The sequence below is a fragment of the Heptranchias perlo genome, chromosome 24 (genome assembly GCF_035084215.1).
Source record: "Heptranchias perlo isolate sHepPer1 chromosome 24, sHepPer1.hap1, whole genome shotgun sequence".
Classification (NCBI taxonomy): domain Eukaryota; kingdom Metazoa; phylum Chordata; class Chondrichthyes; order Hexanchiformes; family Hexanchidae; genus Heptranchias; species Heptranchias perlo.
Genome location: NC_090348.1, coordinates 35,162,038 through 35,183,793, shown reverse-complemented (window position 1 = coordinate 35,183,793; position 21,756 = coordinate 35,162,038). Strand labels below are relative to the sequence as shown.

The 21,756-nt window shown below is 40.3% G+C and overlaps 1 protein-coding gene across 2 annotated transcripts; it reads right to left on the bottom strand.

The window, feature by feature from the left end:
• Positions 1–296: 296 nt before the first annotated feature.
• phyh (phytanoyl-CoA 2-hydroxylase) lies at positions 297–15,123 on the bottom strand. 2 transcript variants are annotated; one of them, XM_068005062.1, is made up of 9 exons: positions 15,018–15,123; positions 12,882–12,937; positions 8,626–8,736; positions 7,782–7,950; positions 7,237–7,318; positions 6,582–6,763; positions 3,100–3,249; positions 2,183–2,317; positions 297–769 (listed from the first exon to the last, which is right to left on the bottom strand). In XM_068005062.1, the coding sequence occupies exons 1-9, from the start codon at positions 15,069–15,071 to the stop codon at positions 716–718; spliced, it is 993 nt and encodes a 330-aa protein (XP_067861163.1). In that variant the 5' UTR covers positions 15,072–15,123; the 3' UTR covers positions 297–715. The 2 variants fall into 2 exon arrangements, with proteins under 2 accessions (XP_067861163.1, XP_067861164.1); XM_068005063.1 differs by lacking the exons at positions 12,882–12,937; positions 15,018–15,123 and adding an exon at positions 14,911–14,932.
• Positions 15,124–21,756: the final 6,633 nt, after the last annotated feature.

Genomic DNA, 21,756 nt, shown 5'->3' with positions numbered 1-21,756 from the left:
AAACTTTCCAGCAGGATTCATTGAATATTGATCAGGAGTGGAAACTCTGGATGATTTTTCTCCTCTCTGACCCAGGTGCATGGAAGTTAGTGATATAGCTTCTGTCATCACACTGGCTGAGGTCATGTAACTCAGCACTGACCAAACTTAGGATCTCCCTGATCCACACTGGGCGGTGTGTTTACCAACAGAGCCAGTGGGGCACTATGGTCAAAATATTTGGTTAAAAAATAATTCTATATATTTGCAAAACTGTCTTTCGCCAATGGACTGAGCAGTACACTGTAAGACATGTCTGAATTTAAATAAATTTAATTTTATATTAGCAACATTCAATGTAAATTAGTACAGAATAGAACATTTTAAACATAATACAAATTAAAATCAAACACCAACAGCGCAAAAGAAATTAGAACTGGTGACAGTCAACATCTAACTGGTTGAGACACAGACATTTTAAATGGAAATATTTCTTGTACTATATCACAGTACTGCTTTGCTTAGAACTTACACCACGCTAAGGATTAACACACGTAGTGATGTAAGCTCTTAAATTAAAGTTCATTCTGAAACATATAACACGTATTAAATTACACTGAACATAGTGAGATTATCGTTTATAAACGCAAATAATTAAAGAATCAATTGCGGTGATGAATAATGCAAACCCACAGCATCCTCTAGTGGTTACTCAGAGCCAGCTCCAGGAACAACTCTACATATTGGTTCTCTCTCCTTGTACAAGCCTTCCTTTGAAACTCCAAATATCCTGGAAAGATAAAACCACAGAAATATTAGCATTGGTTCCTTTCTGATCTGACTGTGAGACAGGTTGGTGCACTAGGAATTGTTGTTGATGCCACAATCTTTATGCACCAGGTTTAAAGGGGTGGGGAGAGGAATCTTTTTTACACAAGTTTGGATACTCATTCTTTAATTTTATTTTACATTTCTTTATATCTGTTTCTCTCCCTCCCTCTCCTTCAGTCAATGGGGTGTACTACTTCTGGCTAAAAAGGGCAGATAGGCAACCTGGTCTCCAGCCTCTGCTAATACTGCTCTGTAATCAGCCACTAGGGCATGAGTAAAGTCAGACAGGTGTCTTGACCTCTGATTCGCCCCTCCTTTCTTTGGAGAAGCCTACGGTCTTCTCAGCACCTCCAATGTTACGGCTGAGATCCTGAGAGTCACATGGCAAGGAACTGCAAGAGTGAACCCATATCAAGAGCTTCAACATTTGGAAATTAAGGAAAAGGCGATGAGAACAGAAAACATATGCTTCGCAATCTCATTGTACAAATAAACCATTGTTTGGTTTCAGGTTTATTCAGCTATAATTCTGGAAGTGGGAGCCCAAGATTTCAGAAGTCCAATAGTGGACTCAAGCAGTTAACATTGGGGAAAATACAGTAGAACAGCTTAAACTGGTAGCGACTGTTTTCGATTGTAAGATTGTGAGGGAGAGTTTCCGCTAGTTTTGCGCCCAAATTCCAGCACAAAAGATTGGTGAATTTTAAACGTAAGTAAGTTACGCTCAAAACCACTTACATTAGGGTTTTCCGCGATCTTTTACGCTGGTTTAGGATTTAATTCACCCAGATCAGGCCCCACCCACAAAACTGGCCACGCCCCCCCCCCAGTCGACATGGCACGTTTCCGCCGATTGTACTGGTTTGGAAAGGCTGTTCAAATTGTGCTAATTTTCTTAGGCGCACAGGCACGTTTTAAAAGTTTTTACATATCAAAAAATATTTAATTTACTAAGAAACTGACTAGTGTACTCCAATGGTTCGCTATAGTTTTTTTAAAGTAATTTTCAATTATTTAAAATCAGGTTACTCACAGATGGAGGTCTAAACACTTATTAAAAATGCTTATTTTTTGCGATTAAGCCATTTTCAGCTGTATTAATAAAACCGCACCAGGTTACCACTCTTAAATACATCAATGAATATTTTTTTAATGCAAAAAGAAAAAAAAAAGAAACAATTACATTCTATTACGCTGCCTGATTGCGCTGGTTCATGCAAGATTTTACGTTTGTGATTATGCAAATGCATTTTAGCAGAAACTTGAACTGTAACCTGACCAGCAATTTCAGGCCCAATTTCCTAATTGCGCCCAAAGTGGAAACTCTACCCCAATATGTCAGTTTGACAAAATACATTTTTTTAAAACCTACCGCCAAAGTTACGTCTTTGTCCAAGTCATACTTTTTGCGTCCCATCTCAACAATCTCTTTCTCAATACTTTCCTGGATGGTACCCTTTACACCAATGAAGTAACAGTCAGAACTTGCATAATGGCATGAGATTGCCTAAAAATTAGGAATGCAAACACAGAATACAGTAAGTGTGCAGTAAAAAAAATAAAGGTAATCATGAGGACAACAATACTAGGATATTACACTGGAAGGTGCACAGTTCACTAGTAGTGAGCTGCTAACGACTAGAAATTGTGTTTGAAACCAAGCAGCAAATTGTATTTCCATCATACACTTATCTGTTATTTTATTATTTAAGTCTTCCTGAATCACTCCCCATTCTCTGGCAATAAAGGATAAGCAGACAACCTCCAGGCATCAGATGATGTCCCTCTGTTACCAGCTGCTTGAAGGTGCATAATAGTGCTTCATGTAACCTTCCATCTGTTATTACCTCTTTCCTATCAGGAAAGCGCAAACACAGAATGCAGTAACTCCAGTAAAAAATGGTCTTCAGTTTTCATAGATGGAGTCGCAGAGTGAGATCCCCAAAACACTAACAAAAATTCCTGGATTCCATATAATAAAAACGGAATATGACTTATTCAGTCCCTGTAAACCACTGGCCCTGAACATAACATAGAAGACTCCTGACTTGTAAGCCAGAATTTCTTGTATATAAACATCAAACAATTTAGATAATCAGAAATGGCAGAAGAAATATTAGGCCAATGGCTCTATTGATAAATGTATTTGAGTGTATGGCATTCAGCCATATAGATCAGGAAGGTTCGAGGTTCAATTTGTGGAGTTAGCTGATTTCATTTTCTTTTGATCTGCTACATAAAGTATGTACTAGATCTGATCTATGTCTCTCATCACAAGTGATCCCTTACCTTTCGGAAGCCCTGAGTCCGGTTCGTTCCTGATCCATGGATGAGCAGAGGGTGGAAGAATACTGTGTCACCCTTCTCCATTACAAGATGAACCTTGGGATGATTGGGGTCATAATCACGCACGCCATGATACATCATATTGACACCATCCTGAAGATACAGTGGAAGGGGAAACAGCATATTACATTCATGGGTAACAAAAACCAATTATCTTCAGCTAGGACTATATGAAATGAGAAGAGTCACAATTTAGGTTATTTATAAGTTATATAATAAGACACTTTTTTGTTGAAAATGTAAATTGAAGCAAAAGCAATTACTAGCAACAATAATTTTTGACAGTTGTAGAACCATTATACCTTTATTAGGATATCATTCTCACACCAAAATAACAAGTATAAGATTAATTTTAACAGGTTAATGTAGAATACAAAATTATCATTTTACTTAAAAATATAATTAGCAAATAGGATTTAATTACGTAACTAATGATACGATCTAAAATTAAGTAGAATCGTGTTTAATAATGGCATACCACTTAGTCTTCTTTAGACAGTTCTGTCAAAGGACAACCAAAGCAGTGTGTTATCTGGAGGTGGGAAAACTCTAACTAAGTGAAGCCAATTGTGGAGAAAGGATCATTGGACAGAAACTATTCTATTATACAATTGGGGTAGGCAGCTGAAATGCTGCATCCTTTTTGAGTACCCGACAAGCTGCAACCTTCCAAAGTCAGTCTCACATTATGTGTACTCAGGCCGTCGCTATATGGTAGAGTCCTTCCCACATTGCTCAAAATATACCTCCTTCCTCCTGGTAGACAAACTAAAAAGCTGTACTGACAACATCTAGGGAGGTCCCTATTGGCTGGACTTCCAGATCCGAGGAGGAAAGCATAAGCAGAGGAAAGAATCCCTCACCCTAAACAGTTTTTCACTTGCTCCTCCAGATATCTCAGCTGAAACTGGGAACATATATTCTTGGAGAAATTAATGTGTGAATGGCAGTTAAGACCACGATGTGAAGAGTCCAACAGCCTATCAAAGCTCTGCCTATATTTTCGATTTGGCATTATGCTCATTATCAGCCAATGCACATTATTATTATTATTATTATTCAAACAATTCTCTGAGAACCTTGTTACCATGAGCAAAGATTTTGAGACTTTAGAAATTAAAACATCTATTACAGAGGTAATCAAGTGCTGTGGTGCAAATTTAGCTTCTGTTTTCTGAGTTATCAAATCTGTATTAGTTTCTTTAGCCCAAGATTCAATTGAAATATTAATACGCTGTATAATCCTCAAAGAACTATGCTTTTACTTTCATACGTGATTTTTGTACCGATGTTTACAAAGACAAGTACACGAAGATGAGAGGCATCAAAGCTGAGGGACCAGTACATTTAATCCACTTCTTGTACCTTATCATTCACATCAAGCACTCCCAGATCAGATACAGTAGAGGAGAGGCGCAAAGTAAACCCATTTCCCATCACCAGCATTCTGGTGGTCTTTCTGAGTGAGAGTACCAAAATACTTTGTGCCCACTGAATTTAAATAAGGTTGTTACAACCAAAAGACATTCACTGGCATTACCATCGCCAAATCCCCCACCATCAACATCCTGGGGGTCACCATTGACCAGAAACTTAACTGGACCAGCCACATAAATACTGTGGCTACAAGAGCAGGTCAGAGGCTGGCTATTCTGCGGCGAGTGACCCACCTCCTGACTCCCCAAAGCCTTTCCACCTTCTACAAGGCACAAATCAGGAGTGTGATGGAATACTCTCCACTTGCCTGGATGAGTGCAGCTCCAACAACACTCAGGAAGCTCGACACCACCAGGAAAAAGCAGCCCGCTTGATTGGCACCCCATCCATCACCTTAAACATTCACTCCCTCCACCATTGGCGCACCATGGCTGCAGTGTGTACCATCTAAAAGATGCACTGCAGCAACTCGCCAAGGCTTCTTCCACAGCACCTCGCAAACCCGCGACCTCTACCACCTAGAAGGTCAAGGGCAGCAGCGCATGGGAACACCATCATCTGCACGTTCCCCTCCAAGTCACACACCATCCTGACTTGGAAATATATCGCCATTCCTTCATCGTGGCTGGGCCAAAATCCTGGAACTCCCTGCCTAACAGCACTGTGGGAGAACGTTAACCACATGGACTGCAGCAGTTCAAGAAGGCAGCTCACCACCACCTTCTCAAGGGCAATTAGGGATGGGCAATAAATGCCAGCCTTGCCAGCGACACCCACATCCCATGAATGAATAAAAAAGTGTATACTTTCATTAACCTGGAGAAGATGCAAAAAAGATTTACTAGGATGATACCAGAACTGAGAGGCTATACCTATCAGGAAAGATTGAGCAAGCTGGGGCTCTTTTCTCTAGAAAAGAGAAGACTGAGGGGTGACCTGATAGAGATCTTCAAGATTACGAAAGATTATGAAAGGGTTTGACAGGGTAGACGTAGAGAAAATGTTTCTACTTGGGGGGAGACCAGAACCAAGGGCCATAAATATAAGATAGTCACTAATAAATCCAATAGGGAATTCAAGAGGAACTTCTTTACCCAGAGAGCGGTTAGAATGTGGAACTCACTACCACAAGTAGTTGAGGCGACTAGCATAGATGCATCTAAGGGGAAGCTAGATAAACACGAGGGAGAGAGGAATAGGATATGTTGATGGGGTTAGATGAAGAAGGATGGGCGGAGGCTCGTGTGGAGCATAAACACTGGCATGGACCTTTTGGACCGAATGGCCTGCTTCTGTGCTGTACATTCTATGTAATTTTATATAACTTGACTGGCCTTGATGCTTGCTATGTTTTTTGTTATTCGACTAACCTTAACAAGATTCTTTTGTTGCCTGTATTGAAACTTTTTTCCATTATTTCTTAGTACCTTCTGGGCACATGAGGTTTCAAACAGTTTTCATCTACCATTTTAACCGTCCATACCACAGCAGCAGACTGTTACTGCTGAAGCATAAGCATTCCATACATGACATTTTCCATATCTACTGGAATATGGTATTTTAAGAATGAAGGCACTGGGCCAACACAAGTCAAATTTTTAAAAAAACAAGGATCAATTAAGGCAAAAAAAAATGAAGGAGCTTGTAACAAAGTGTAATGTTTTGATGTATTTTATGTGCACTTTTATTATGCAATAACAGGACTGTGTTATTATTAGATATCATGGTCAATGCCTGTCTCATCACTAATAGAGATGAGACAGGCATTTCTATTAGTGCATGCAGTGATGAGGTGCCTGGTCTCAATACATTTTTGTCAGGTTATTTCATTTGTTTTCCCCCCCTCCTCTCTCTGGACTTCCTGGACCATGAACCCTCTCCCTTCAACTTTCTACCCAATGTGTTTTTCTTCACGTGTCTGCAATAGTATTAGCCGCTTTTTTCTTAAAAAGATTTTCGCATGGACAGCATTGTAACGTAGTACGTACCTTCCACTCAGGGTAGTCATGCTGCTTCAATCTGCCCTTATGTGTCCCTGGCAGCACAATAAGGCATCCATTGTTGCGGTCCACTCTCTCCATGGCAGTCCAGGCACACACAATCTGGTCTGCAGGCCTAAATGGGAAATAGTGCAGATCCTGGTGCAAAGGATGACGGGATGTCTTCTTTCCTGAAAGCATACACATACGGATACCACTTTTATATTATTGACATAATTTATTATCCCTGTCCTACTCCGGCGAGTTATTAATACAGATTCTGTGCATCCCAGAATACGCCTTGAGCTTACCACAACCTCACATTACTACCAAGACCTACTAAATATGGGGAAAATGTGAGAATCTCCCATTTTAATAATTACTTACAAAGTTATAGTTCACAATAACAATGTTGAAATTGGCTTCCAGGGGCTCTCAGAAAATAGAAAATAATTCTACAGGGGGGAGAAAAGATTACTAAGTAAAGGAATATCCCTTATCCAGTTCAACATCTCAAAGACTTGCGGTTGGACTATTCTCTGCTTATGAAACTGGAACAGCAAATGATATATTTGCTGAAGAAAACTGTCAGTCTTACCTGACTGTTAAAGATGTCACTGTGCCAGGTTTAAATACGCTTTTAGCACACCTTTGCTTCCCTTACCTGCATCTGGGGGCTTGTTGATCAGCATGGTGTGCATTGCCATGATGTTAGGGCCAGTAAAGCACTTCACGTATTTCAAGATCTAAAAGCACATCCATATTAAGTTAAGAAGGAACTGCATCTAAAGACATATTATACAGATTATATTTTCTACCAATGAATTGGCTGTGAAGAGATTCCATTGGTAAATTAAGGATTAGATAAGCATTTGAAGAAGAAAAATATTAAAGGGTATGGGGAAAGAGCAGTGAAATAGGTTAGATTGGATTGCTCTGATGTGGAGCTACTATTGGCACAAGTTTAATGGGTTGAATGGCAGCCTTCTGTACTGAAATTTCTATGATTCTATGTAAACGTTTCAGATTATTAATTAAATAAAACTTATGGTTTCTGCTAAGAGAATTTTTTTAATTTAAGAGAAAACCTTACAAGCACTTAATCTTACAGTAACATTTCCTTCTGAATATAAATATCTTCTCAGGTCCCTTTCATTTACATGTATTAAATATATTCTTTATCTTTAGCCTTTTTTCCTTGTCTCTCACCTCCGGCAAGCAGCAGTATTTAAACAGTATTTCATTGTCTTGAAAATCTTGGATCTTAGAAACAGCTTTCTGATCTTGAACAAATTCAGCTTTAATAATGGCTATATCTCTCATCACCATTAATCCTGGAACTATAACTTCCCTCCGGCAGATCCTCTCAAACTCATCTCTATAACAAAAGACAAACATTTAACATTTCTAAGTGTAAAATTTACATTTATTCAGTATATGCACCATAATAATAACTACTAGATCATTGTTAGTCTTCCAATTTACTCCTGATAATCAAATCCATTATTTTAAATGGAATGGAACAAAGACTAATGGGTTTATGGTTACCTGTGTCTGTTTTGTGCCCCCTTTTTGAAAATGGGCTCCACATTAACCTGGTTCCAATCTACTGGTACCTCCCCAGTGTCCACTGACTTTCTCATAACGATTGCCACTACCTCACAAATCTCCTTCCTAGTTTTGCTCAGCGATCAACCATCACTCCCAAGTGATTTTTTTCAGCCCTTTTAGTCTTTCTAAGCTTTCCAACTCATTTATATCGAAGTCATTCATCTTACTTCAGTTACCTTTGTTTAGGGAGGGTATGTTCCTCATGTCTCCCTTTGTGAATACTTGGAGGAAGTAATCGTTCAGAATATTTACTGTTTTATGCTCATCCTCAGTTTTGAGTCTGCTTGCACCTTAATGGTTTTTACCTCTTCGCTGACTGCCCTCTTACTGTTGTAATACTGAAATAATTGAATGTGAAATGCTTTGGGATGTCCTGAGGATGTGATAAGATGCTATATACATGCAAGTTTCTTCTTTCTTTCTTTAACACCTAACAACTTACCTAAAGAGGTCAAGATTTTCAGCAGAAACCAGGTTCTTAATATGAAGGAATCCATTTTCCTCATAAAACTGCCTCTGCTCAGGGATGAGAAGTCCGTTTTCCAAAGTGTAGCTAGGTATAAAGATAATTTCAAATAACAAGACTGAATGCAATTTACATTTAGAATACAAAATTCACACAAAAACAACAATGTTTTATGTTAGTGCCTATTATGTGATATTGGACATACTATTCTGTAGCTACTCTGGGATGATCAAGCCATTTTTTAGGGGTGCTAGTTGAATGATGCAAATGCAAGAGTCCTAATACTGCAGCAATGTGATAAGTTCTAATTTTACTCACGGGAAGGATACAATTTCAAAACGCTCAGAGGGAAAGAGGAATGAGAATACACCTCTCCCCTCAGGATTCCATCGAAAAAAGTGGGTGAAATTCCTTTCGTTGACAAATTTGGTGAAAAAGTCAACTTTATCAGTAAGGTTATCAACAGCAGGAATTTCATCCCCAAAAATCAGTTTAACACCTCGACCTGTTCACTTAACAGGTTGCTGGGAACTCTGATTTATCTTTAGTTCCCCCTCCTCCCAGTCAGCATGGGCACCTAATTAAGCTGCTTGGCACATCCTGTAAAAATTCTTAAATCATTTTTTTTCCTTGATACATAATTAGGTCAAAACTCAGCAGCAAACAGAACATTCTTTTACAGTCTGATGATTTTTCACCAGCAACAGCAGCTTAAACAAGATTGCGCTAGAAAACAGAGTACAATACAGCAGAACTGGGACACCACAAGGCTTACACCTGAAGATTTCAATCGGTTCCTGTCAAGCTTACATTGTTTTCTTTGGGTTGCTACATTACTGAAGATATAATTTATATCACAGTCCCGACATGTAACACATCAAAACAGAATCACACTTTCTTCATATTTTGCAAACCATGCAGATTAAAATTATTAAACAGAAATAAATGATACTAGACCTTTTACACCTTTCTAACAAAGTGGAAGACATTTTGTACATGTGTATAAAACACTTTGCAGCCCTCATCAGCCTTTGCATATAAAGAAACTACTGGTTTTTGGCCAACCTTATCCTTACATTGCAGCTATACAATAAAATAACGACTAATATTAACATATGTTGGGCTACTACACATTAAAATTTTGTAAGTTTTCTTTTTTTAATGATAGCCTATTAGCATATATCCTTTTAATAAAACAGCTAGGAAGAAATGTAATTAACTTCAATATCCTTTTGGATTTTTCTTTCCAGTTCTGTTATTTATTTTAACAGAACGATTTTATTTAAAACAGTGAGAATTGATGACATTATTCGGGAAATTGCCTGGAGAGGTACAGTGCAAGGCAACTGAATTAACATCAATACAGTCTTTGAAACCAATGTCCTTCAGTGATTGTCATTTTAACTTTGTACTTCAATCCAGCTCCCCCATACTGTTGCGCATGATAACTTGCCTATGCCAAATCCCCCAATGACAACTTCAGCACTCACTCTTCCAATATAATAATTAACAGAAACAGCCAAACCAATATTAAAAGTATAATTCTTTTGACTCTCTCCATTGTTTTAAGACAGTGAAGTCTGTATTTTTACATCAAATCGATTTCTTTTTTGAGGAGGGGGAAAGTCAGGGAGTTAACGCATATATTGTTTAAGACCCTTTTTGGAGAAGGCAGTATTTGGACAAGAGTTCATGACACTCTTCATTCCTCACTTGTGCAAGATCCATTTGAATTCAGATTCTGAAAATCTGAAACAAACCGAAAATGTTGTAAACACTCAGCAGGTCAGTCAGCACCTGTGGAGAGACCAGATAAGTTAACATTTCAGGTGGAGGCCCTTCATCATAATACTTCTGCACCTGAGACGTTAACTTATCTGTTCTCTCCACAGATGCCGACTGACCTATTGAATGTTTTCAGCATTTCCTGTTTCTGCTGAAGGCCATCTCTCATTGATAGCTGATTTACTTTCCTTCCCATGCTCAGTTAATCTGTACACCCCCACATGCCCCCATGCTCAAATGTCACTATGCAACTGTCAAATAGAGTTTGAGTGTGAAGTAAGGCATTGATGTACTGACTCAGGGACCTTATTGTAGCAATAGCCAGGTTCAAACTAATCCTGAAGGCAGCAGCTCCTACTCACGTACAGTTCTAGGGATTCTGGCAGCTCTCCTATACCTTATCCAAGTAGCAATCCTACAGTTGTGAGCTGAGGCACCAAGTATCAGTTGCTATTTGATCATCACAACTAAGCCACATCCTGTTCTAACTTTACATCCTTACAATGCAGTTATACAGCACTTGGGTGATAAAATAAAATATCCTGGGCTATTGCACATTACTACATGTAGGTATTTTTATTATTCTGTAATGGTAGAAGTGGAAATCCTGGCTGATTCTTCACCTGCTTAGCCCAGAGAAGCCAATTTTAGCAGCTCGTTGCCACCCAAATTGAGATCAGTTAACGCAGCATAGACTAGTGATTGAACTGGAACCTCCCTTGTCTGTGTGGCTCAGTATTACATTGATGAGGCATTTATCAACTAGTGACAACAGTATCAGGCTCAGCTGCAATAGCCCTTGTGGTCAAATAGAGCACAAGCAATGAGTGTCTAGACTCACACATGAAGAATGGTCCATTTGGGCAAGGTACCAAAAGATGGTCAGCACCATGGAACTGCGCCCTAGTATAAGTCACCACCTTCAGCAGAAAAAAGATAATGGGAGAAATCTGTGGGGAAAAGAATAGTTGAATTCTAACTTGAAGGAAGAAGCCAAATTCTTCCCTCAGCTAACAATCATGTTCACAGTTCCCCAGTGATCGCCATCTAATGCTTCTCGTTAAGACTACTTGTGCATTGTAGACCAAATTTAGAGAACAGTAAAAAAAATTGCCCCATCTCACAGAGATATATCTTCTATCAACTAATCACAAAGCAATTTTGTTATCAGATGTACAGAAGTCCACAGCTGATGAAAGAAGATAAAGCAACTTTGACTTTATAGAACACTGGTAATGCCTCAGCTGGAGTACTGTGTTCAATTCTGGGCACCACCTTTTAGTAAGTGCAGAAGAGATTTACTAGAATGGTACCAGGGATGGGGGACTTCGGTTATGTGGGGAGACTGGAGAAGCTGGGATTGTTCTCCTTAGAGCAAAGGAGGTTAAGAGGAGATTTGATAGAGGATGAGCAGTTTTGATAAGAGTAAGTAAGGAGTGGGACTAATTGGATAGCTCTACCAAAGAGTCGGCACAGGCACGATGGGTCGAATAGCCTCCTTCTGTGCTGTATGATACTAAAAACTGCTGCAACAGGAAACTTAGAGGGGGCTGTGGGAAAAAGGAATATTTACATTCAGTCTTGTAAGAAAATATTTAACAAACTTCCCTGTAAAATGTTATTATTTGCTTGTGTTCTCCACTAACACTTTTCGAATACTTAAAAATATGTATACTTGTAAATTAGATACAGAAGTGGCTTGTAGGGTTATTAACTGGACCAGGTCATCTCGTGGTATACATCGTTAGTCAGACATTTTTCTGCACCATTCAGCTCGAAAATTTTTTGTGCCCTAACTTGCTGGAAGTGCGAGCTGATAACGGCGTGACAAGGGCAACATGGCATCTGGGACCTTAGTGAATGGTGGGACCAACAGTCTATCACCTTAACCATTGAGATTTAAGGATTGAGAAAGAAACAGGAACGATGGAGAAAGAGGTGAATTAGAGTCAAATCATGTACAGAAAGAAAAATAAAGTGAGAGAAAAATTGGATTAAGAGAGAGAAAAGAGACAGAAAGGAAAAGTAAGAAAGATTTAAATTTAAAATGTTTAATATCTCTAAGAAGAATTTACTAAATGCAGGAATGAGACTGAACATTTTAAATTATTCCCTTTCTGGGCCAGAGAGGTTGATTGGTATTGCATTGACAATCATCACCTTGATAAAAGGCTACTTACGCTCTTAATTACCAGCCTTAACTTTCTGTGATAAGTTTAATGGGCAATTAATGGGCAAATCCAGCAAGTTCTTAAAAATAATGGGAAGGCTCAGGGCAAGATGCGGTTTATGTGAAGCAAATGGCGGAGTGGCGTAAATTGGCCAGCAATTTCTGGAGATTTGCAACTCTCTTAATCCCCTGAATTTGCTGGCCGATTTGCAAATTAATAACAGCATGTATCCTTAACACGCCGTTATTATTCCAGCAAGATTTGGGCCATTATTACCGGAGTCTTCCACGATGAGATTGAGTTGCGACTTCTGCAGATGTGGGAAAGGCTGTCTGAAACACAGGTAAAGGAAGTAACATAAGCTATCATAATGAACTTTTGATTGTTGAGTGCATATTTTTTGACATTTTAAAATTTTTTAAAATGGAAATAGGCAAATAAAACACGTTAATTCCTGGGTGTATGATGCAAATTTATTCTTTATGCTTTTTTTTAACGCAGTGAGTTATTATGATCTGGAATGCACTACCTGAAAGGGTGGTGGAAGCAGATTCAATAATAACTTTCAAAAGGGAACTGGATAAATACTTGAAGGGGAAAAATTTGCAGGGCTATTGGGAAAGGGCAAGGGAATGGGACTAATTGGATAGCTCTTTCAAACAGCCAGCACAGGCATGACTGGCCGAATTGCCTCCTTCTGTGCTGTATTAATCTATGATTTTATCATGAGGTTTTTTTTTTAACCTTACTGTGTCAATGGGGAAAAAGACCTAGTAACTCAGGATTACTTAATTCCAGCCCCGTGCTGCTTTCCACCCTGAACTCTCTGACTCAACCTCCTTCCATCAACCAGGGAGACGAGGGTGGAGGGGGGGGGAGGGAGAAATTGGACATTCAACCAGCAAGCTGCATCAGGATGCCCAACTAGTGTCCGAGACTCACCAGTTCACTGGCAACGAAGCCTGAGGCCCAATTTCACCTGGCCCTCAGGCCGACGTCTCTGTGGCAGAAATTTTGCGGCAGGAACCAGCGCAAGTTGAATTTCTCCCCTCAGTGATCGTTTCCTTGACTATCAGAGGGTGACAGTCTGAGTCCAAAGCTATGTGGGAAGTGAGAAGAAAAAGGTGTTTTTTTTATTCGTTCATGGGATGTGGGCGTCGCTGGCAAGGCCGGCATTTATTGCCCATCCCTAATTGCTCTTGAGAAGGTGGTGGTGAGCTGCCTTCTTGAACCGCTGCAGTCAGTGTGCTGAAGGTTCTCCCACAATGCTGTTAGGTAGGGAGTTCCAGGATTTTGACCCAGTGACGATGAAGGAACAGCGATATATTTCCAAGTTGGGATGGTGTGTGACTTGGAGGGGAACGTGCAGGTGGTGGTGCGCCCATGTGCCTGCTGCCCTTGTCCTTCTAGGTGGTAGAGGTCGTGGGTTTGGGAAAGACACAAGGCAGAAATGGAATGTGTGTGAGAAGCAAACAGAAAGTAATCAACTGATTTGTGTAAGCAGATTTGCAGTCTCAGTTCCCACCCTTTAGAAAGAAGGCTAACTTGCATTTATATAGAGCCTTTCACAACCTCAAAGTCCCAAACCTTTTTACAGCCAATTAAATGCTTTTGATGTGTAGTCACTGTTGTAATGTAGGAAATGAGGCAGTCAATTTGCACACTGCAAAGTTCCACAAAGAACAATGAGATCATGACCAGATAATCTGTTTTAATTATTTTGGTTGAGGGATAAATATTGGCCATGACACCAGGAGATTCAGTGTCTTCTTCAAAATAGTGCCGTGGGATCTTTTCCATCCACCCGAGAGGGCAGCCGGGACCTCGATTTAACATCTCATCAGAACGAGGGCATCTCCGACAGGGCAGCACTCCCTCAGTACTGCACTGTGGTGTCAGTCTAGATTTTGTGCTCAAGTCTCTGGAGTGGGGCTCGAACCCACAAACTTCTGATTTAGAGGCGAGTGCTACCAACTAAGCCACAGCCATATCACTCTAGCTCGATCACAATTGTGTGCAACATCACAAACGCCTCATTTATGATACTTGTATTTTTAGAAGAGCTGAGAAGGAACGAGGCTTAAAGTGATGCAGTGTTTTTTTAAGTTATAACGCTCTTTCTAAATTCCAACACATCGCTCGGTACCATTTCAATACTTTCCCCAATACGGCCTTCCTGGTATTTGGCTGACCACAGACGGCACTTTCCAGACTCCGAGAGGCTGGTTGATATTGGCCTTACCCAAGGTGGGGGGGGGGGGGGGTAATACTTTCGCTTTAGTTGGGGAGACGCTTCCGTCCTAACCTTAGCGGAAAAGCCTTGCAAACGACAAAAGACGAGCGAGAGAACCCGCCAGCGGACATTCACCCCAAGGTGCGTTTAGTTGATTGGGAGGGGAGAAAAAAGGATACATCTCCGGAATTCAGATGTTGCAAAACAACCTTCAGTCGAGCAGCCGAAGCCATTGCGACAGAAACACACGGAGCACAAATGATAAACACACCAAGTCACGGGGTAAAACTGGGAGCCGCCCCCCGGAGGCTGCGCACACGGTGCCGCGGAAGTTGTCCTTCTGTAAAAACTATAGATATGCAAAACAGCTCATCGCCCATTCAATCCCAATGCTCATTAGCTTTCTTTGAAGGGCTCTTTTATGTAAAATGCAACTAATTACCACCGTGGCTTGTTCGAAAATTCTGCAGCTGTGCAAAAAAAATAAGCCCGTCGATCACAATTACATTTCTCTGACTTCTTGCCCATTTAAAGATTTTTTTTAAAAAAAAGGAAAGTAAGATTCAGGATGATAAACTCACAATGAAGGTTTCTAATAGAAATTTGAAAATGACTATAGGGTGAGAAAGAGCAACCCATTCTCTGGCCAGGAATAAACAAAGATCTGTGGGATAATAGCGAACAAATATCTTTAGCACATTCTTCTGAAATTCCCATCTCCGCTATTTCGTCGAGGTGTTAACTCACCCATTAGAATTGGGTCAACGCCTCTTTTGAAAATCGTGATGTGGAGATGCCGGTGATGGACTGGGGTTGACAATTGTAAACAATTTTACAACACCAAGTTATAGTCCAGCAATTTTATTTTAAATTCACAAGCTTTCGGAGATTTCCTCCTTCCTCAGGCAAATGTTTCAAGAGCTCCTTGAAGCCTACGCATTTATACATATAGAACAATACATGGTGTTTACAGACTGCCCCTGCAACTGCCCGTTGCCAAGGCAATCACCGTGTTCAGACAGAGAGGTGTCACCTGCAGAACCCCCGAATACACATTCAACAAAAAAACAAACAGGGAAAAAAAACAGAGAAAAAAAACAGAGAGAGGCAGAAACATCCGGAAGGCAGAGAGAGCCAGCAAATGACCCATTATATTAAAAACAGATAACATTTGTTCGCTGGTGGGGTAACGTGTAGCGTGACATGAACCCAAGATCCCGGTTGAGGCCGTCCTCATGGGTGCGGAACTTGGCTATCAATTTCTGCTTGACGATTTTGCGTTGTCGTGTGTCTCGAAGGCCGCCTACCCGAAGGTCGGTGGATGAATGTCCATGACTGCTGAAGTGTTCCCCGACTGGGAGGGAACCCTCCTGTTTGGCGATTGTTGCAACGGATGAACGGACACCGCGCAACAATCGCCAAACAGGAGGGTTCCCTCCCAGTCGGGGAACACTTCAGCAGTCATGGACATTCATCCACCGACCTTCGGGTAAGCGTACTCCAAGGCGGCCTTCGAGACACACGACAACGCAAAATCATCGAGCAGAAATTGATAGCCAAGTTTCGCACCCATGAGGACGGCCTCAACCGGGATCTTGGGTTCATGTCACGCTACACGTTACCCCACCAGCGAACAAATGTTATCTGTTTTTAATATAATGGATCATTTGCTGGCTCTCTCTGCCTTCCGGATGTTTCTGCCTCTCTCTGTTTTTTTTCTCTTTTTTTTCCGTTTGTTTTTTTGTTGAATGTGTATTCGGGGGTTCTGCAGGTGACACCTCTCTGTCTGAACACGGTGATTGCCTTGGCAACGGGCAGTTGCAGGGGCAGTCTGTAAACACCATGTATTGTTCTATATGTATAAATGCGTAGGCTTCAAGGAGCTCTTGAAACATTTGCCTGAGGAAGGAGGAAATCTCCGAAAGCTTGTGAATTTAAAATAAAATTGCTGGACTATAACTTGGTGTTGTAAAATTGTTTACAATTTGAAAATCGTGGAAGAGGAACGGCAGATGAATACATGGAAGAATTTATATATTTATTCCAGTGTAATTTTAAGATCATAGACTAATATATAGGAAGCATACGGCAGCTACAATATTGATGAAAAACGAATTATGAAGTGAGCGGTACTGAACATAGCTGCCATAGGCACAAAAGAGTTACACTAGCCCCAACATTTTTTATAAAACGTCAATACTTGACATATATTCTACTTATAAAGTAAACACTTATTTCATTTGTTAATTGAGCTGTTTCTCTGAGTATTTACTGGTTAGATGTGGAATGATACATTTTGAGAGCTCAGGGAATGCTATTTCAGCGTCTGTTTGGAGCTTGGAGGTCACATAACAAGAAGAAAATCCAAATAGCAACTTTGTGTGGAAGAATAAGTTTGAGGAACAGTAACTTTTTGCCTCCCAGAGGTGCTAATTTTGGCTGTCGTACAGTTCAATCATTCAGCCACCCTACTTTTTTCACTAAATGGCCATTATTCTTGTGTGAACTTAGATACTGTAGCGAGTGCTATAAGATTGCTTGGGGGAAGAGGAGGGGCGTACCCACGATTTTAGAAATAATGTACCGCCTATTAGTAAACAATGTTAAATGCTTAAGTAATTCTGGCTCTAGGATTAAAAAAAAACTTTTAGTTTGTCATAGCCCTTGAGAAAATGAAGCCCAACTGTGTCAAGTCTACCTCTGCATTGTGTTTGTGCCAAGAGACCAATCTTATTTTGCCTAAGTAATGATTAGTGGTAATAACTGGGACCAAGTCTAGGTCTGACATCAGGGTGGGGTTTCAGGTCGAATTGACTGTGGCGAGGATTAATGGGAACCATGAGCTGGGCCATGAGGCTGCAATGCAGGTAGCAAGTTGTCTCAGGATACATTTAGAGTGTGGATCCAGGTCTTTAGGAGTGTAGGGCAGGTTGGGATTGAGGATACGGTAATAGGGAAAAGGATCTTAGGAGAGAGACCAGTGGAGTCAGCATGGGTCTCAGGAGTGAAAGCTGAAGGACAGGTCTACATTTACCCCGGCATATGTGGAGATCTACAAGCATGTTGGTACACCACTGGTGGTGGCATCACAGCAGAGCCTGATCCTGTTCTCACTGAACTGTGCAAATGTGTACTTTTCAACACTAGGTGGGGTTCAAGAGCAGGAACCATCACTATAAAAGTTTGGAGGGAGGTTCTAAATAAAAGTCCTGCATTTAATCGTTTATTTCAGCAGAACCCTTTAGTAACATGAATTATTGCAAGCCAGATCATCTGTTTGATATTCCATTGTGACCCTTCCACACGCAAGAAAAATGTGGCTTCCAGCTTTGGCATAATAAAGGGCATCCAAAGCTAGAGTGCCCTGGATGACTAAAGAAATTGGGATTAAAATAAAACAGATAAAGGAGGCTTATGATAAATGTCAGGATCATAATACAGTAGAGAATCAAGCATAATACAGGAAGTGCAGAGGAGAACTGAAAAAGGAAATGAGGAGCAAAGAGAATGTATGACAAAACATTAGCAGGTAAAATAAAAAGGAGCACTAAAATATTTTATAAACATATAAAGAGTAAAAGGATAGTCAAAGAAAGGGTGGGACCAAATAGGAAATTTTCTTGTGGAGGCTGAGGTACTAAATGAGTACTTTGCATCTGTTTTCACAAAAGTAGAGGATGTTGCTAATGTCACAGTAAAGAAGGGGATAGAGAAATTGGATAGGATAGAAATAAATAAAGAAAAGGTATTTAAACAGCTGGAAGTGCTCAAAGTAGAAAAGTCGCCCGGTCCAGATGGGGTGCATCCTAGGTTGCTGAGGGAAGTAAGAGTCGAAATAGTGGAGGCTTTGGCCACAATCTTTCAATCCTCCTTGGATATGGGAGTGGTGCCAGAGGACAGGAGGGTTGCAAACGTTTCTTCCCTTTTTTGAAAAGGGGTGTGAGATAAACCAGGTAACTACAGGTAGGTCAGCCTAATGTTGATAGTGGGAAAACTTCTAGAGACTATAATTTGGGACAAAATTATTTGTCACTTGGAAGAACATGGGTTAATAAATGAGAGCCAACATGGATTTATTAAAGGCAAATCATGTCTAACAAACTTGATTGAGTTCTTCAATTAAATAATGGAGAGGGTTGATGAAAGTAGTGCAGTTGATGTTGCGTTTATGGACTTTCAGAAGGCGTTTTGATAAAGTGCCACATAATAGATGTTAGCAAAATTGAAGCACATGCGATTAAAGAGGCAGCAGCAGCATGGATACGAAATTGGCTAAGAGACAGAAAGCAGAGAGTAGTGGTGAACGGTTGTTTATCAGACTGAAGGGAAGTATACAACAATATCCCTCAGGGCATGGAGACCACTGCTCTTTTTGATATATATCAATGACCTGGATTTGAGTAAAGGGGGCATAATTTTGAAGTTTGCAAATGACACAAAGCTTGGAAATGTAGTAAAGTGAGGAGAGTAGCAGACTTCAGGAGGATATAGACAGACTACTGAAATAGGCAGACATGTCAGATGAAATTTAATGCAGAGAAGTGTGGTGTTCATTTTGGAAAGAAAAATTAGGATAGGCAATATAAATTAAATTTTACAATTTTAAAGGGGGTGCAGGAACAAAGAGACTGGGGGGATCACATACACAAATTTTTGAGGGTGGCAGGACAAGTTGAGAAGGCAGTTAAAACAGTGCACATGATCCTTGGCATTATAAATAGGGGCATGGAGTACAAAAGCAAGGAAGTTTTGGTAAACCTTTACAAATCACTGGTAAGGCATCAGCTGGAGTATTGTGCCCAATTCTTGGCACCACACTTTAGGAAGAATGTCAAGGCCTTGGAGAGGGTGTAGAGGAAATTTACCAGAATGGTACCAGAGATGAGGGACTTCAGTTATGTGGAAAGACTAGAGAAGCTGGGATTGTTCTCCTTCGAGCAGAGCTTTCATTGGCTCTGTACTTTAAAATGATCAATCTCTAACCTCTTTCAGTTCTGATGAAAGGTCATCAACTTGAAACATTGTTTCTCTGTCCACATATGGTGCCTGACCTGCTGAGTGTTTTCCAGCATTTTCTGTTCTTATTTCAGATTTCCAGCATCTGCAGTATTTTGCTTTTAAGGCTAAGGGGAGATTTTAATAGTAGTGCTCAAAATTATAAGGGGGTTTGATAGAGAGGATCTGTTTCCACTGGCAGGAGGGTCAGTAACCAGAGGACACAGCTTTAAGATAATTGGCAAAAAATCCAGGGGGGAAATGAAGAGAATTTTTTTTACACAGCAAATTATGATCTAGAATGGACTACCTGAAAAGGTAGTAGAAACAGATTCAATAGTAACTTTCAAAAGGGAATTGGGTAAGTACTTGAAAAGGAGAAATTTGCAGGGCTTCGGGGAAAGAGCAGGGGAGCGGGTCTAATTGGATAGCTCTTTCAAAGAGCTGGTATATACACGATGGGACGAATAGCCTCCTTCTGTGTTGTATGATTCTACAAAAGAGGGTGTGCAAAAGAGTAGTTGTGTATGGTGCTTTAAATGGCACCTTTCAGCGGTTGCAGGAGATTCCAACTTAAGTTTGTGCTATGCTTGATGGGCCCCACAAGAAATCTGAGTAAATGAGTGAGCAGAATACCTACCAATGCCATCCTCGTGCTACCAAACTACTACTTTAGTTGCAGTCTGGGCAAATGCATTGATTTTTCAGGGACCTACCTCCATGGAACTTGTATCTTTATTATTACATGACAAGCATATTATAGTCCAAGCTATTTAGGCAAGTGTTCCTTGTGCAAGTAGCTTATTAAGGGGGCAGACCCTCATTTCAAAATTTGGTACTGCTCAGCCTTTAAACTGGAAGCTGAGGCGAGTAGGTACCATTTTTATCATTCTCGCAAAATAAGGAACTGCAATACATTACTTGCAACAATGTAATTTCTACATGTTAGTAGTGGGATTATTTTTGCATACATCTTTTATCAGCTAAAATTTTACCTTGGGCACATGTCCTGCATTTCCACTTTATAGATATAGATATATATCTATCTATCTAATGTTCTTGCTCATCTTTGAGTGGCTTCTGGATATCCTGGTAGGTCCTCCGAATTATGATGACAGCGTTGACCTGGCTTATAATGCAATGCTCTATTTTGTACCCTCCTTCCACACTGACTTCCTTCACCCAACATGTGCCTCATTATTGTACTTGCTCACAGGGGCGTTGTCACCCTCCACCCGTTCACTGCTGCCATTGATATTTTGCACTAGGGTTTGCAATCCTGATGCCCATTGTGATCCTACGAATCTGGGATTCAATCTTATAAATTCCAGATCCTGGGTAGAGATCAGGTCCGCTTTCACATTGCTATCAGGATTTCATCTTCTCCTTTAATGTTTACAAGCTTATTTTATTACCAAAGTGACCTAAATCCCTATAATATTGAGCCAATACAATTTCAAGTTTACAATATCAGTTGCTCTAATAACTTCTTTTTTTAAACCGCTGAAGGCTGTGGTACAAAAAGTACTGGCCCAGCTCACACTAACAGATCAGGCTTTCCTAGCTTTCTCCATAAGTCACCACTTGTTCTAAGGAGACTTTAACAATGCTCTGTCATTCCCTCATTTGTGCCTTCCTCTATTCATCTTCAACTCTCTCGTTTAAGTCCTAATTTTCTCTCGCCCCAGTTTTTCTCTCTTTTTGTTCTGCTCAGTTATGGTCCCTCTTCACACAGTCAATATTGAGTCACGTCATTGCCACAATCCCCAAATTTTTAGATTATGAATCCTAGGATTCGAGGTTGTTAAAATGGGTGGGGTTCCTGTATGTAGGACTGCAAAATTTAATTGTCACCAGTTTTGGACCCCAGAGGTGATTTTCAATGTAGTCAAATAAATTATTAGCTGCTTCAGCAGTGTAAGA

Excerpts from the sequence above, each read along its gene's own strand:
- phyh (XM_068005062.1), bottom strand. The coding sequence starts at position 15,071 with ATGGCTTCGGCTGCTCGACTGAAGGTTGTTTTGCAACATCTGAATTCC. Across the intron at positions 8,737-12,881 it reads TCTCATCGTGGAAGACTCCG|CTACACTTTGGAAAACGGAC; the intron begins GTAATAATGGCC and ends CTTTATACCTAG. Across the intron at positions 770-2,182 it reads ACAAAGACGTAACTTTGGCG|GATATTTGGAGTTTCAAAGG; the intron begins GTAGGTTTTAAA and ends TTATCTTTCCAG.